The sequence below is a fragment of the Anomalospiza imberbis genome, chromosome 10 (assembly GCF_031753505.1).
Source record: "Anomalospiza imberbis isolate Cuckoo-Finch-1a 21T00152 chromosome 10, ASM3175350v1, whole genome shotgun sequence".
Taxonomy (NCBI): domain Eukaryota; kingdom Metazoa; phylum Chordata; class Aves; order Passeriformes; family Viduidae; genus Anomalospiza; species Anomalospiza imberbis.
The window spans coordinates 18,853,378-18,869,820 of NC_089690.1; the positions used below are offsets into that span (position 1 = coordinate 18,853,378).

A 16,443-nucleotide genomic window follows, 5' to 3' on the forward strand; every position below is an offset into this window, starting at 1 on the left:
GACCCATCTTGAGGCTTCTGCTGCCAGTCACAGATGTTTCTAATGTAATGAAAGGCCTGTGCTTGCCCAGTAATTGGGTTCTCAGGCACCAGTCTTTGGAGGAAAAAGAAAACTGCTCTTTAGGCCTACTTGTAAACTCCTGTTCTGAGCTAACCAATGCAATTAACATTGACAGGGTCCAAAATTCTGTCTTATCCTCCTTAGTTTGAGGCCGCAGGACCACAGCTGGATTCTGACACATCCTTTGGATGCAGGTGCACTGCCATCCTCTGTCCCTGAACTGCAAGAATTGCCCCCAGCCACTGCATTTACCTTCCCTTTGCACCGCTCTAGGCAGTCAGAGCAGGAAGAAAGACCTCGGCCACTGCAACCCCTTCTTCTGGCAAAAAAAGAATGAAATATCCCTACATATATTCTCTATGTTTGTACAGAACAAAACTGCCCATTTTTAGTCAACAGCATTACAGGTAATATTTACAGAGACAAAAATACACAGTCTAGCACAGGTCATTTTTCCATTCTGCAGTTTTTCTGACAAAGCGAAACACTGAAAACTTTAGATAAAAACAACATAATTACATTTTAGAACAGTCTTAACTGACAAGTCTATCAAAACCAGATCTCCTTTTGTCCAATGCTGAAGTTTTAAACTGTTTTACAACCAGGACCATTTACATAAACAAAGAGAAGAAAAATAAAAACACATGTGGACTAATAAACACTATAAGAAAAATACTTCTCCACTCTTTTTTGTAGATCTGGCCCCAAATGTAAAACAAGAGAGAAACAATGACAATTCCTAATAAAACTTTAATCTGCTAGTCATATTTGGTTTGGAAGTCAACCAGTTTCCCAGTCCAATGGGCTTCCCAAACAAAAATGTTCCATTGATATAATTATCCATTAGAGACATCAGAGTGTTCTTGTAGCCAGCAGTGGAACATTTTCTTTGTGTTAACTTTTAACACTGTCATTTTCCTACACTATTTAAAAATTCAAACATGTACAAAATCCAGTGGCATTTGCCATTCAAGAGAGGTTCCCTCTATTGCTGATTGCTCCAGGTTTAACTCTGTACAATGCATTAACAGCAAAACTGAACTTGAGGACACATCTGGCGCCAGCCTTTTGCTTCAAAGTCCAGGCCACACAATTACATTAAAGATGCCTAGAACTGCTAAGACTTGTATGTTTTCAGCAAGTATAAACTCCTAGATAAAAGTCTTCTATGTGCCTACTAGAAATGGTAACCAAACCTGACAAAACTATGAACAGGTATTAAAATATCCAAATAAATTTTCAAATGTGTCTCAAAAGCATTTCACCCATCATCCACCAGGAATGTTCAGAAAAAAAAAAATCTGTGGCATTATTTATCTCAATAAATACACAGAGCTTGAAAACAGTAGGACTTCCTGAAGCAAGTCCCCCTGCCCTACTGCTCCTTGTGAAATGCCCAGGAAAGCAGCGAGCCCCATGGGCAGACAAAGCCCAACACAGACCCTGGGCCTTTTGCTCCTGTTCAAGGACGTAGAGAGCTGAACCAGTCAAGTGCCCATTGCCCAAAACGTACAGGACTCCTGGCACAAAGGAGCGTGTTTCACAGGATCCAAGCATCACATCACCTCGAAGAATGACTGCTACGGTTTTAGAAGAGTCTCCAGCTGTGCAGCAATCTGCTTACATGTCTCCTTCTCCCAGGATAAGGAGATGAAAAAGATGCAGCTGGCATTTGATGAAGCCAGCCAAACCAGCACACACTTATGTGACAAACATATAAACCAGCTGCTCCAAGAGCTGCCTGCCCTACCCCTGGGACAGAGCTGAGGGCAGCTTCTGACCTGGATCCCAGCCAGCTGCTCCATGTCCATCCACTAGAACTGCTGGTGGGACAGAACACTTCTGGCTCTCAGAGCTGTTGAGACAGACTTTAGGGGGAACTTTCTCCATGATTTACCCAGTGAGTTGAGCTGTTACTGTCCACATAAAGCACCAGCCTTGTGGTGAAAACAGCACAGGAAAGCAGCCTACAGAACTCAGAAACCACAAGAGAAGAGAAAGGGACCAAGAACAACAAAACATCACAACAGGAGACAGAGTTTTCTGTCAATCCTGGGTTCATCCCCAGCCTACCAACACTGAAGATTCTGAGGTCCTATCCTGGTTGTTTTCCCCAGCATTTCTCTCCTTGTGTCTGAACTTGAGATGTGACAACCATGAGCTCTGAAACAATTCCCTCAGGAGTTTGTCTTACAAGCAAGGACAGACTTACTAGGACTGCTCACACGACCACCCATCACCTCCACCTCATCATGGCTGAGGAAACCACTGCTCATAAAGCAGTTCCAGGTCCTTCCCAGCACAGCACATTAAAGTAAACCAGCATCCTTTTCTGTTTGACTGGGTGGCACACTGCTGCAGGCAATTCCTGAACCCTCACAGCTGAAGCATGAGCCAGACTGTGACCTTGTCAGCCATCCCAGTGTGGGCTGTTTGTAATATTGAGTCAGAACCTACAGAAAAACAGCTGAGCTTGGCCTTTACTACTCCCTTTGCTTCAGAGTCAGCTACAATTCACAAGTCTGGCTTCAAATGCCACAGTTCCACACGTGGATAAGAAGGATAAAATATCAAGCACTTACAGGAGTTATGCTTTGCTCTAAAGCATTAGTTTGAAAATAGAAGATATGTACCACTTGTATAAGTATACATTTAGTATTACTGTTTTGCTTTTATAAACAAATTTATCACAGAAAGGAAGAGACATTTTCAACATTTCATGCTTAGAAAAGCAGAAGCATATTTTAAAATTACCAGCCCTCCTCCACAAAGCTGTGCACTGCTTGCTAACAGAGATTCACAAGATCACAACAGCATAAAACATTCATTACCACTCCAAATGCTGCAGGAGGTACCTCCCTTCTAACAAAACAAAATAAATCAGTGGCTTGGGCATTTTCCTGGGTTTAAATGTATAGATACCCATTTTCACTCCATGAACATAAACAATATTATCAATCATTTAGGTTGGAAAAGACCTCTAAGATCAACACCAACCATTAACCCAGCACACCGTGTTCACCACTAAACCATGACCCCAAGTGCCACATCTACATGTCTTTGAAATGCCTCCAGGGATGGTGGCTCCACCACTGCCCTGAGCAGCCTGTTCAATGCCAAACCACCCTTCTGGTGAAGAATACCCAATATAAACCTCCCCTGGCACAACTTGAGACCATTTCCTCTTGTCCTATCACTTGTTACCTGGGAGAAGAGACTGATCCCCACCTTGTACAACCTCCTTTTGGGTAGCTATAGAGAGTGATAAAATCCCCCTGAGCCCCCTTTTCTCCAGGCTAAACACTCCCAGCTTCCTCAGCCACTCCTCATCAGACTTGTGCTCCAGACCCTGCACCAGCTCCACTGGGGAATTGCTCCAGACCTCAGAGTCTGTCTTTTCATGAGGGGCCTGTAGCAGGATGCTCTGCCTAAGTGGGGGTAAAATAGCTCAGATTTTACCCTTTTTGCAAAGAAGTTGTAAGTGCTGGATGGAGAAGGAGGGGTTCATGCTAATTTTGGTGTTGAAGAATGCTGCAACCAGCCAGACTCACCAACACCAAAGTTCAGCATTCTGAGGATGTGAAGAAACAGTGTTTCCTGACAGAAACAGGCACTGATGCGGCTGTGACAAAGAAAGCAGCAAGTGATAGCACTGGTAACTCACCTGAAGCTGCTGAGCTGCAGGCTGCCCAGATGCCACAGCTCACCTAGAGGCACAAAGTGATCCAAGAAGGTTTTGGTTTTGCTGTGGAGATGGACTTTGCTCCAAGTTTGGACTAATTGCTCTACATCCTGAAGCTGGTAGAAGCTAAAGTATCAGGCTACCTGAATGTCTTGGCTCCCAGTGGTTTGTACTGCAGTTCTCATGATGTAAAAGTCTCTGTATCAGTGCTGCTATTGGCACTGAGCTTCACCTTGGCTGCCTGCTGCAGCTTCCGTGCTTTTTAAAGCACTTCTCGAACATCCTTATCTCTGGCAGAAATGTTATGCTCTAATTAAGCAGAAAATCATTTTATCTTTAGATTAAATGTGATTCACTCTCCTAAATGCCTACCTCCTCATCTCTAAATAAAACTCATTTAGTTAACAATTCAGTTTCATGTCTCAGCTGCAGCTCCTCTAGGACCTTCACCCTATGCACAATTCATAACCAACATCAAGGGTAGAGCTATAACGAGCCTAAAGGACAAAACAAGCTGCAATCAGACCCCTGGCTTGTGCCCAGAGGAGGCTGAAAAAGCAATTCAGAGCCACAGGTCCCTTTATTTCATGAAGATGAGTTTAAGCACACTAAAATAACAGTAGAAAACCACAAAGTTTCTTTCATTTTTTTCTCCCTCCCTTTTTTTAAGTTGTCTGTCATGTGCAAAAGACACATTCTAATTCTAATGTAATCTTTTGGGTTTTGAGGGTTTTTACACTATGCAGAAAAAAGAACAGCCCAGAAGAACTGTGCTTAGTAAAAGACAATGAAAGAGGACAATAACAACAAAGAATGCTATCCTATCCTATGGACTGTGCATTTACTTGCCTTCTAACAGCACCTCACTACACTGCTGTGCGTTGGTACAGACCACATTATCACAAAACATGGCTTTACCCAGAAACATTCTCTCTGCTGCAGCAGGTGTTAATCAGGCACAGGGCACAGTGCCCATGTGTCACCTGCACTGCCCTGCCTTCAGCACCACCTCCTGCTCAGCCACCAGGATGCCAGGGCCCTCTGCATTGACCCATCTGAAGCACAACACAATTTATCTGTTCTTGAACAAACCAACCACCTCTGATGAACCAATCCAACTGTGTGAACTTTCCTGATGGGAGGGTACAATCAGGAGAAGTCCCAGCACTCAAACCTCTCACAACAGTTTCCTAAATCCCATCTGGTCTGATGCAATGTAAAATAGGAATTGCATCATTTTTCACTCCAATGTCCTTTGTCTACCTTCATGGAAGGATTTAATCACACTCAATTACTTAACTGCACCACAAAATGCAGGGTTTTTTTTAAATAAAATAGCCTGATTTGAATTCTCCAGATTGTATAGCTTCCTACACAAAACTCTTTCTTACCTTTTTGGAAAACAAGCAAACAAAAATCCTTAAAAACAAACAAAAACTCCCAAAACAAACACCAAGTATTTCAATAAAGAAAGAATGCTTAAACAACCTGTAAACATGGCCATTTTTAAACACATCTATAGATCACCATATGTGAAAAACAAAGCATGAGGACACTTACAGAATTGTAGACTGAGGCTCAAAAAGGCCAATAAGGCTGCCAAGGCCAGCAAGAACAGAAAACGGTTGCGGAAAAGCATTATTATTCACTCTGCTTGCTCTTCATGGTTTCATCTTCAGGTATCTGTGGTTCCTGCAAACAACAAAATAGTGGCAAATATATATTTCAGATGTGGAAGCATCAGTTATTCTATAAAGGCAAGAACACAGGGCAATTCAAATTGGCAACAACAAAATGGAGAAGTTGCCTTCACCCTAACAACAGGATTAACTGTATTTCCACAACAAAACTTTCAGGTAAATAAAAAAGATTTCTATTTTCCATAAAATTAAGCTTGCTCCTGCTAACACAGGGTTAATACTCACATTCACAATTCTTAAGATAATGAAGAGTAAGAAATGCTGTCAATATCACTACACAGTAAACAAAAAAGTAATAAAGCCTCAGCAGTTGTTACTCATTGCAAAAATAAAAATACAAAAAGCCCAAGCCCTCTTCTGAAAACATCCAAACACACTTTTCCTTGCAAAATGAAATTCTGAAGAGTACAGAATTTGCTCAAGTGCCCTGTTTTCACAGATGTACGTTCTCCTGTGGAAAACTGCTCCATACAAGGGATGAGAGGGGGGTGCTCTCCCCCCCACATGACTTTTTTTTTCTTTTTTAAACAACCAGCTGCTCTTATGTGCAAAAAATGCCTCCTCCTAGCACTGACAGTGTGTTGCAGGAAATTGGTTAGTCTTGAAAGAAATCATCTGAGATGAGATTCCCAGATCCTTTGAACCAAGTTCTATTTATGGCAGAACATTCAAACCTGTTGACAGAAAGTAGCTTTTTTCCCCTTCACCTCCTCTTTTTGCCCCCCAACTTATTTCCTCATAGCAAGAGGCCTCTCTTTATTTTTCCTGCTTTTGAGAATGACAATTCTGACGTACACATGTAGCTAACACATATTTGCTTACCAAAACTCTTCTGGACTCCAAAAACTAACCATCTTAGCAAGATTTTAATCTCTGAGTGCTGATAAAACCACAACCTCAAAATTCTGATATTTTCTACACCACTCCCTTCCTCCCCAATTAATTTCATTACTAGTATTTGAAAATGTCACAGGAATAATTGAACTTATTTTACCCACTGGGGTTGGTCTCAAAGAGTTGTGTGATTGCAGTAAGTGAAATCCATTATACACATACATTTTGCAGGACTGAGATCTTTCCATCTCATTTTACTTGGACAACTACCTTTACAGCTTTTGGAAACCGTGGAAAAATGGAAAGATCTGGAGATTCTGAGAAGCAAGAAACCAGAGTCATTACAGTATTTTTCCCAAAGGCTAACAGCACCATAAATGGCATGCACAAGCAGTAATAAAAATAAAGTAAAAAGACAGGGAGGGGGAAAGTTGGAAGGAACAATTTTTAACAGTTCTCAATTTCAAAAAATCATAGCTCATCCTGGAACATCCTAGTGAAGGGCAGGCAGAAGCAAAACGGAACTACACACTGCAATTCAACACAGCTGTGAAGGATAGAAGGTAAAAGGATTAGTGTATGTCAAACACCAGGAGAGAATAAAGCAGTGCAACCAAACAGATGGGACAACAGAAGGAACCACAGAAAAAAGCAAAAAATAGACTTAGCAGGAAGGAGAAGGTAAAATCTTTTAAAAAGCTCTCAGGAACAAGAGGCCTTGTGCACAGTCTACACAGATTAATGCTGTTGTTGCACAAAATAAAGCTACCACAAAAAAGAAAAAAATTAAAGACTGAAAAATAAGAGATCTTACACACTTCATATTAGCAAAATGTTTTCATGAGTAAGCTAAATGAACTTTAAGCCTTAATTGCAAATCAGAAGCTTTAAAACATTGAGTGTGAAAGGCATCATTCAAGAAATTACAAAGTGGAAAGATTTTTCTTTTGAATACACTTTGGCTTGTGAACAAATTAAACGTTGCTCTGTTGTGACTTATGAGGCACAGGAACAGCTCCTGCTGAGAAGCTGTTAATTAAAAGCCTATCAACACAATTTGCCATCAGCTCCTCCTTGGCAAGAAGCTGCAGGGAAGCAGGTGAAGGTATGTGAGACTGAGTGCTGGAGCCTCTGCTCCTCCAGGCTGGCACACGAGGAGCTCCCAGGGCAGGGCTCGCTTGGCAGTACAATAAGCATTGTGGGCACTCACTGAAGTGAGCACTGGTAAGCTAAAAAAGATAAAACAAAGTCTGGAGGGGGGAGAAATAAAAGCAAACCAAACTTATCGTCCTCCAGAACTATTCTTACATGCAGATGAAACAAAACAAGAAACCACAGAGCAGAACACATCTGGGGTGTCCAGCACAAACTATCACAGAGCAGGAGCACTGCAGAGCATCCCCTGCAAACCTGACATTCAGGCACTGCTGCTCTTGACCTGTTTTCCCAGACAGAGTGCAGGTCCTGGCCCAGCCTCTACATGTCCACACCATGAAGGGATGACTCCATGAACAGCAAAGGGCAATCCCACCAGCAGCTGACAGCAGCACCTCGCTGGCTGCAGGAGCACGGTTGGAGTCAAGGAAGCCCTCACTGCTTTTAGAGGGCAGTGAGCACCACAGCAAGGTGGAACTTGGTGCCAGGAGCAACAGCTTCTGACACGTGCCCAAAATGCAGTCATTGATGCCCATCTCTGAGGTTTAGATTGGATATTAGGAAACATTTCTTCACAGGCTGCCCAGGGCAGTGGTGGAGGCACCATCCCTGGAGGGATTAAACAGACCTGTGGAAGTGGTGCTCAGAGACAGGGCTTGGTTGTGGGTTTGACAGTGCTGAGGAAACTGTTGGACTTGACCTTTTCCAACCTAAACAATGCCACAATTCTGTTTCTATGAATGCAGTACTTGATAAAGGTGACCTTTACAACTCCAAACATTTCAGTGACACTAATTTAAATGTCACACACTTGAACAGTTCAGAAAATCATAAGGATAGTCATTAATAAAGCATCCTACATTGAAATGCAGCTAAGTAAAAGGTACTTCTCAGACACCTTTTGCAGCATACCTACGCATATATCTACCCAAAAATGTAACACAATCCAAAATTTCAACTCATCAAAACATGCCAGAATGACCCCCAGCATTCAGAGCACCCTCAGTATTTACCTAATCTCACACAAGTTCTGATGTCAGGTGTTACTGCATGCTCACACAAAGGTAAAAACAGCCTTATGATTGAAGGCCAGGCCAGGGAGTCAGGAAAAATTAGTAACTACCTAGAAATGCTGGGAGGGAGGCAGCCAGCGTGGAGCCCAGGCGAGGCAGGCAGCTGGAGCAGAGCAGCTGGCAGCTCTAACCCACACTCTGCTCAGCACTGGAGGGCACTGCCAGCCAGGGCATCACACAGAACCTCCCCCGGCAGCACCAGCAACTCAGCAAACCAGAGACAAGGCATTTCTTGACTGGCTACACTTCTTTTGTTTAAGTCAGGCTCTGAAAATAACTTTACATCAATGCTTTCAAAGCACTTGTGAGATTATATGAGACACTAAACCAGCCCTGCCAAACTCCCGTGCCAATTGACTGATGCTGTTACATCCTCTAAATCACCAGCATCATCTGTAATACAAACCTACTCTCCAGCATGAAGCATAAGCACAGAATTATACTGACTCACCATGACAGCTTAAATGAATTTACTTGATTAAAACAGCATGTCTCCATAAATAATCAATAGTACTCCTCAAAGTCTGCCTCAATAAAATGACTGTATTTATCAGATGTGCTGCATCAAAATGACATTGTCTGCTGAAACATAAGAGAGCAAAAGTGGTCACAATGAAAACAACAGCAAAGACAAATAGAGACTTTGCCCCAAAAGGAAGGTAGTGCTTACTCTGTACATAACCATGTGCCAAAGACAGAGAAAACTGTATTTTGGAGCAAGCTTATAGAGTGTAGAAGGGAGAAAAAAAAGCCCACAGACATAAGGTAGATTTTGAGTAACATTCATAGATAGTCTTAGAAAAGGTCACAGAATAACAGAGGGACCCACCCATTAGTCTGATATCTCTACACTGCATAAGAGATTTTAACTATTATTCTTTTTTTTATATATCTTTTGCTTTTCATCTGTATCTGTAGGCTTATTTTTTGACAAAGCCTGTTTTGATGGCATCTGAATTGAAGGTGACAGTTCCTGATACAGTTATAATAAAAAGTTCTGCCTTGACTTTCACTTTAACTTGTGATGCTCCACCAATCACTCCCCAGTCATTGGGCAGCAGCAGCCTACCAGGCACATTTTTAATCTACTCACAAGTCCAGCCCCCAGACAACTTCAGACAGTGAGCTCATATTCTTGAATTAGCAACTACAGAAAACAGTTATGTCAGCAAACAGCACAAGTCAGACCTTTTCTTTGGCACTCCAAGCGATTTGCATTTTTTTCCTGCAGGAATGCAAAATAGTGGCTGGGATCTTCTGGTCATGACCAAATGGACCAGTGCTATAATGATCCATGGCTAGAACCAGAACAGAGTGGAAATGGGAACAGGCAGCAGAACCAATTCCCTGGTCAGCATGACCTGCTTGGTTACTGATGCTTGTAATTGTCACGGGTGAGGAAACCCTCACAAAACCCCTGCAGTCACTATAGCAGCAGCAATTTAAATTGGACATATGATCCCTGCAACACTGAGGGTGCATTTTACACAGCATCACAAAGTAACACAGCCTCTGTGATACTGTTCACCACAATTCTCCATTTGCCCACTGGAAAAAAACAAGAAACATACTCATTTTTTTTAATAGCAATTAAGAAAAATAGGTACAACACTTGGTGCAAATAAATGCATTTCTAAAAAGAGTAAAAACTGGCTCATCATTGAAAATATTAAATAAAACCTGCTCTGTAGTGTTATTCGTGTTAGCTCACCCAGCCCATGAGTTAAACTGGAAGTCAGTAACCACAGGACACGCAAAACTCAACTGAAAGCACAAACAGGTCAGCAGCCACATGAAACAAAAACAAACAAAAAACCACACATACAAAAAAAACCCCAACACCTAAGTGAAGATAAAGTAAGCCCTGATAAAAAAGGCAATTTGTACCACTCCACAAGTAAAGCATGGAAACAGCAAGAAGCAGTGCCTGTCCAATAGAGCATGGCTACATATTAATATGTAAAAATTAACAGTTACTTATAAGATAATTTTATTTTTTAATCACTTAACATTTTACCAACAAGTATCTGATTTTAAAAGAAAAACAGCTAAGATGCTGAAGTTTAATATATATTTTAGTACATTAAAATGTCCACACCCAAATTTTTATTGTCTTCTGTTAGCAAGTTTCTTAGGCAGCTCTAAAATCCCCATACTGGCACAGCTGGTCCGGCAAAGTGCAAAGCTATTGCAGTGGCCCAGCAGTACTGCCCAGACTTTCAAGTGAGCAGTATGAGCTCCCACTTCACACGAGCCAAGGGATCAAACAGATCTACTTGAACAATTCTGCCCCTCTGTACAGCACTCACCTTCCCTGTGCAGCAGATTTACCCCGAATTTAGTAAGCCTGCTGAGTGCTGAGCACACAGAAGTGACGAAGGGACCACCAGCCAGGCTGAACTTGGACACACCTCAAAGACAATCCACTGCTCTCAAAATACAAGGTTCTCTTGACTCCAAAATCTGAGCTTTTAAACCTCAAGGTGCACAAGCAGACAAACTGGTGAACATTTTAAACACCTTTTTCCTAAGCAGCTTTCAAGTTTGAGCAGGACTCTCGTAAAGTTTTACACTGGAAATGCTGGAAAAGCCACCTTCAGCTTACATCCTTCCGAAGGCTGTTTCCTTCTTTCCAGTTCTGTCCTGCTCAGCCACCATTAGGAGCTGCCTTCTCTCAGATACCAGATGCTAAGAGATGTGAGCAGAATGAGTGTTTGCACAGTTCAGGTTTGCATTTGCTTTTGCCAGTCTAAGTCCTTTAGAATGTATTTGTTTTATTGACCTTAAGACCTACCACTCTGTGAAGCTCCTGAAACTGGCCAATAAACAGCCACACAGAGACGCCGATGTTCAAGTTTTGTGCATTAATGTTATAGATAATGCAGTGTAACATTAGAAGACTACAACAATTCTTTATGAGTTTCACAGCATTGGAAGTTGACTTATTCTGCAGCCAGAAATCTCTCAATTTCTGGATTTTTCTTACACTTACATCAATTTTCTGATGAAATGATGCCCATGTTATCTTGAACAAACATAACTGAGTTAAAAAAAAAAAAAAGCATGGGAACTGTTAAAAAAGTATGCAAAGATCATTAAGTGTTGGATTTAAATTGTTTTTTTTCACCCTTGCACAGCAAACCATTTAGGTGTTTGCAGAGTACAGGTACCTCCCTGTACTCTGACCACTAGCCATCTGGCAAAGAAACACTTCTAAACCCAAATGCTTCTGAAAACTCAAACAAGTACTTTTGGAAGAAATACCACAATTATTATTTGTAAATACCCTCATAAACACTTGAATAGCAACACAGGGGGTTTTTTAAGACCAAATACAATAATTTCTGACATGAAGTCACTGAACAGGATCAGTACTGCAGTTTCTACATAATCAGTGGTTCCTAGAACTATTGATAAGAAAAATATAGGTAAATATATGAACTAATTTAGAGATGAAAACCATCGTTTCAAAATATAAGGTACTTTAAATATCTGATTATTTGGGAATGAAGTCATTGCCCTAGAACACTCTTTTCCTTCTCCATGCTCTCTGCTATTCCTAGAATTATCAGTATATGTGAGAGAAGTTCTTAACAGTTGCAATTCAAATACTATTTCCACATCCTGCACATCCTTTCATCAAAAATAAATAAATAAAACCACTATAAATTCAGTCTCCTTTTCTCCCAGAACACTTTCCCTTTAGAGTCTCAGCTTGGAGACAGCTTGCTGCCTTCGTGCCCAGGCTCTGGCAGCACCCTGACAGCAAAGGCATTTTTGCTCCTACCAGCTTCACTGACCTATTTACACAGAATATCCAGTGCTCCCTCCAGCCAGGACACAGGGATGACATGCCCCTGCCTGGAGGAATTTAACAGAAGTCTAAATTAGCTCTGACAGTAAACAAAGGGAAAAAGCAGGGCTGCACATACAAACAATTATGGAATGTTTCAGGGCTGCACATAGAAACAATTATGGAATGTTTATTCCAAGCTGTCTGCAGACCCCTTTATGTTCTCCTTTCTCACAGATTCAGACATCTGTTTAGACCAGAGGACAAACCAGTGGCCAGCAGCAAAATTCATGCTTGCCAGCTCACACATCCTCTCTCTTTTGATTCATACTTTTAGTCACTGCTGTTATGTATCACTTCACTCTGGGGAACTTTAGGTAGGAACCTCCATGCCCAAGCTCTGCTCCACAGCATGGAAAACACACAGGAAAGCTCCACACAGCAGCCTCAGGAACCTGTGAGCTCCTTCAGGAGAGGTGTCTGTTTGGCACAGCCAGCACTGCTCTAAGGGCTCCTGCACAGTCCCTGAAGATGGATGTGGGTTTGAATCTGAAGCTGCATTTTGGACAGAACAAGACACAGCATGGACTGTTTCCCTCAAACCACAGAGAAGCTTCACTGCTGTGTTACAGTCTACCAATAAAATCCAATCTATAATAAAATCTGTCAAATTACAAAGCTTCCAACAGAGTTCAAATAATGATGGATCACAAGCCATTCCCTTATTTAACAAGTCAGGCTTCATGGCATACCCAAATCTTAAGTATTGAAGAGACCACTGCAGTCCCTTTGCTAGCTTAAAACCTCTTATTTTCATATTCCTTTTATGAACTGTTGGAAGTCCCCATACTTTGGCCTTTGGTTTTCCAGCTATGACTTTACAGGTCTCACGTGGCTTACTCATTTGAACAGCAAATGTTTGAGATCATGAAATATTTCCAGGAGTAGCTGTCCTTAACTTTGGTTTCTTTTGGTCCACGTAAACCCTTAGCTTAAGAGATTCTTCAGTTCAGACAAACTTTTCAGTAAGTGTTTTGATCTGGCTTTGATTGCCTCTTTTTGGTTGGAAATAAGATCAATGTTCTACACTACTGTGTAGAAATCTTAAAAAACTTGAAGTCAATACCAACCCATCAGTCCAGCACATCACTTTGGAGGCTCTGCTTGAGCCAAATGTAAATACCCAGGAAAATCTGTCACAAGCCCAACTCTCTATTATCCACTTCAGAAATGTCCCCATATTCCTACTCCTTTTCCTATGCAATAATAGGTCATACAAGCCTCTGAACTGCAGAGAAAGTAAAAACAAAACCAAAGGAAGTTCTTTTACTTCCTTAAAGGAAACTGAGCAACTCTATTTTAACAGTATTATGAAACTTGAAGGAAACCTTATGATTTTGATGGCTCTAGGCCAGAACTGAATATTAACTGGCAGCAAAACCATTCTAGAACATAGAGATAATTAAATAATTCTTTAAAAACAGCACCAGAATGTAATTATTTTAAACTTACAGTTTTAAAACCATATACCATATGCTCATAACTATAAGCATAGATCCTAATCACCCCCGGTTCACAGCCAGTGGCTGATCTGATAACATCAAAGCTCCAAAAGCACACGAAGGGAAAGCAGTTAACATGCCTGAATCATTAAATGATTTTTGGGGTTTGTTTTTAAGTTCAGGTTTTACTTTTTACAGTTTTAATTGTTTGACCAAGTCAATCTCCTGCTGTAACACTCCCCTGTGCATGTTTCCTCTGAGCAGAAATCTGCCTCCCTCTGCCCCAGTGTCAGGGGTTGTGTCCTGAGGCAAATACCTTCTTCTGGCACTTACTCTGAAAGTAACCATTGCAGGGATGCACTCAAAGCTAGTTGTGATCAACCAGGGAAGACAAGTTGAATAAACAGATCAGTGAAGAAAGATCATAAACACAGAAAAATGCTTATTTTCCCACACTGAGTCAAATTTATCCCATGTAATGTTCAAGATGATGCTAGCATTAAGGATAGTATTTTTCACTGCTTGTCAGCTCTTCCTCTCAGGTTAGATTTGGATTTCAGAATGTGATCTGAATTCCCAAATCTGTACTTTTTTTAATTCCAAATGACCTTTACTGGGTCAGTTTATACCCTAGCTCACACATACATATCCTCCCGGTGGAAATTACACACCCCCGGTCCTCAGGGGCTCACACAGGTTGATTTGCTCACAGTATCCAAACCGAATGGATTTGGGGAGCCTTTATCTCTTCAGCCCACTCTCCATCCTGTCTTGTGTCCCATCTTGACCTGGTCCTTCATCCCTCACCCTCTGGCAAACTGCCAGAACTTGAACCCAGTGCCCCAGCCATCCCCCACAGCTGTCAGCTCACCCTAAAATGCACCATTTTACATCTGGTGATTTGGCCACTACTGAGAGCTTTCTGGGTAGTAAAACACCATTTTACTAAATTAGCTTAATTATAGATGTGAAAAATGGCAGCGCAACAACCTGATAAGTGTTGCAAGAGGGATGGAAGGGATGACATCGATTTTTATCCATCACATTTCTACTCTATCCTATCTTTTCATTCAAGCTATATTTTGACCCTCATCCCAAAAGATTTTTTTTCTGCCTATAGCCTGGCATGACATCTGTTCCATCCTGGTTTTATATGTCAGGTCACCCAAAACTTCCATATTCAACCACTTCCATAAAATCTCAAGCATTCCAAATTACAGGGCAGATAAACACTTGTGTTCCAAGTGGAAAACCTGTGCTTCTCCACACATTCTACTATTACCCATTGCTACTCATACTGGAGAGGAAAAAAAAAGATCAAACATACTTTATTCAGCAGTTTTGTCATCTTCCTGCAATCTAACCCCAGAATGGTGATTACACAGATGCATTAGCACATAGTCAGCATTTTCTGCTGCCCTTCCCTCCCCACAACACTCTGCACAGCTGCCAGCTTGCCTGGCTGCTTGAGAGCTGAATGGGGAATAACACAGGCAACACACTGGGAAAACTGCCACGCTGCTGGCAAAAGGGCATGCCTGGCTCTTCCCTGGATCCTCATGGCAGCAGCACAAGCTAACCACTAGGAACACATCATCTTACAGAGTGAGACAGCTGAACGCACACAGGTGCAGGCAGGAGAGTTACTGCTTCAAAAAGAAAAATAAAAATAGGTTTAGGTAAACAGCGCTGGCATTAAACATCATGTCCCAGCATTTCCTTGGAAAGGCCCTTTGGCTACAGTTCTGTTGTTTGGTTTTGTTGCTTTAGTTGCTTAGCTGGTTTTACATTTTATCAGCCCACAGAAGCTCCCCATGAAGTTACCCAAAGGCACCAGAGAGAGAAACACAAGGCTGTGTTCAGACTCAGGAGCAATCGACAAACCAATACCACAACCACAGACACAGGGAAGGAGAATAAAGCATGAGAAACACAGGGCAAAGTGCAAGAACCAGTGCCAGCATCACTCTGTCCTTTTAACAATGATTAACCTCTGAGGGTACCAGCTGTCTGTCTGCAGGGTGCCCATCAGCCACTGCCAGCATCAGCAAGGCACAGCACAGCATCTTGCACTACACAGGGGACTGGGACATTTATTATTGCACACACTGACACACAGCTGTGGTGTCTATGTTTTTATTTTCACAAGGGAAACCATGAATGTGACAATTCTGGGGAGAAACTGACTTCATTCTTGGTTTATGCTAAAGTTTTGGGTGGCTGTAGAAACTATGAATGGATCAGTTGAAAATAAGCCACTGATGAGTATTTCCAGACAGCCGTTCTGGAAGTGTTCACCATGTGGCACAAACAAGCCTAATTATTTCAGCTTCCAAAAATCAGCAGCTTTTAAGAAATATGCCAGCTGTCTAGCTTTTCAAAACCCAGTTTACTTCTCTAATCAATATGAAATAGCATGTCAATCACGCAGTGAATCCTCTGCCTGTCATCAGAACCACTTAGTGCCTAATCACACACTTACCATCTACCTTTGTAGCCCTGCTGGCAAATGTTTCTATTATCAGCTTGCACAATGCAAAAAAAAATTCTCTTTCTTGCTGCTTAGGATGAACCATTACATTGATGATTCAGGCATTATCTGTTTTTTCAAAAAGAATTGTAAGTGCCATTTGTCACAGTACAC

The 16,443-nt window shown here is 41.7% G+C and overlaps 1 protein-coding gene across 4 annotated transcripts in view; it reads right to left on the reverse strand.

Annotated features, from left to right (window-relative positions):
• PXYLP1 (2-phosphoxylose phosphatase 1) overlaps positions 1–16,443 on the reverse strand; it is an 84,058-nt gene that overhangs the window by 28,698 nt on the left and 38,917 nt on the right. For 2 of the 4 annotated variants that reach the window (XM_068200995.1, XM_068200992.1), the window contains exons 2-3: positions 5,303–5,434; positions 3,265–3,312 (exon numbers count right to left, since the gene is read on the reverse strand). In XM_068200995.1, coding sequence (XP_068057096.1) covers positions 3,265–3,312; positions 5,303–5,381 — 127 coding nt within the window. In that variant the 5' untranslated portion in view covers positions 5,382–5,434. Of the gene's footprint in view, positions 1–3,264; positions 3,313–5,302; positions 5,435–15,301; positions 15,606–16,443 lie in introns of those variants that run through there. The other 2 variants (XM_068200993.1, XM_068200997.1) reach the window with 2 other exon arrangements.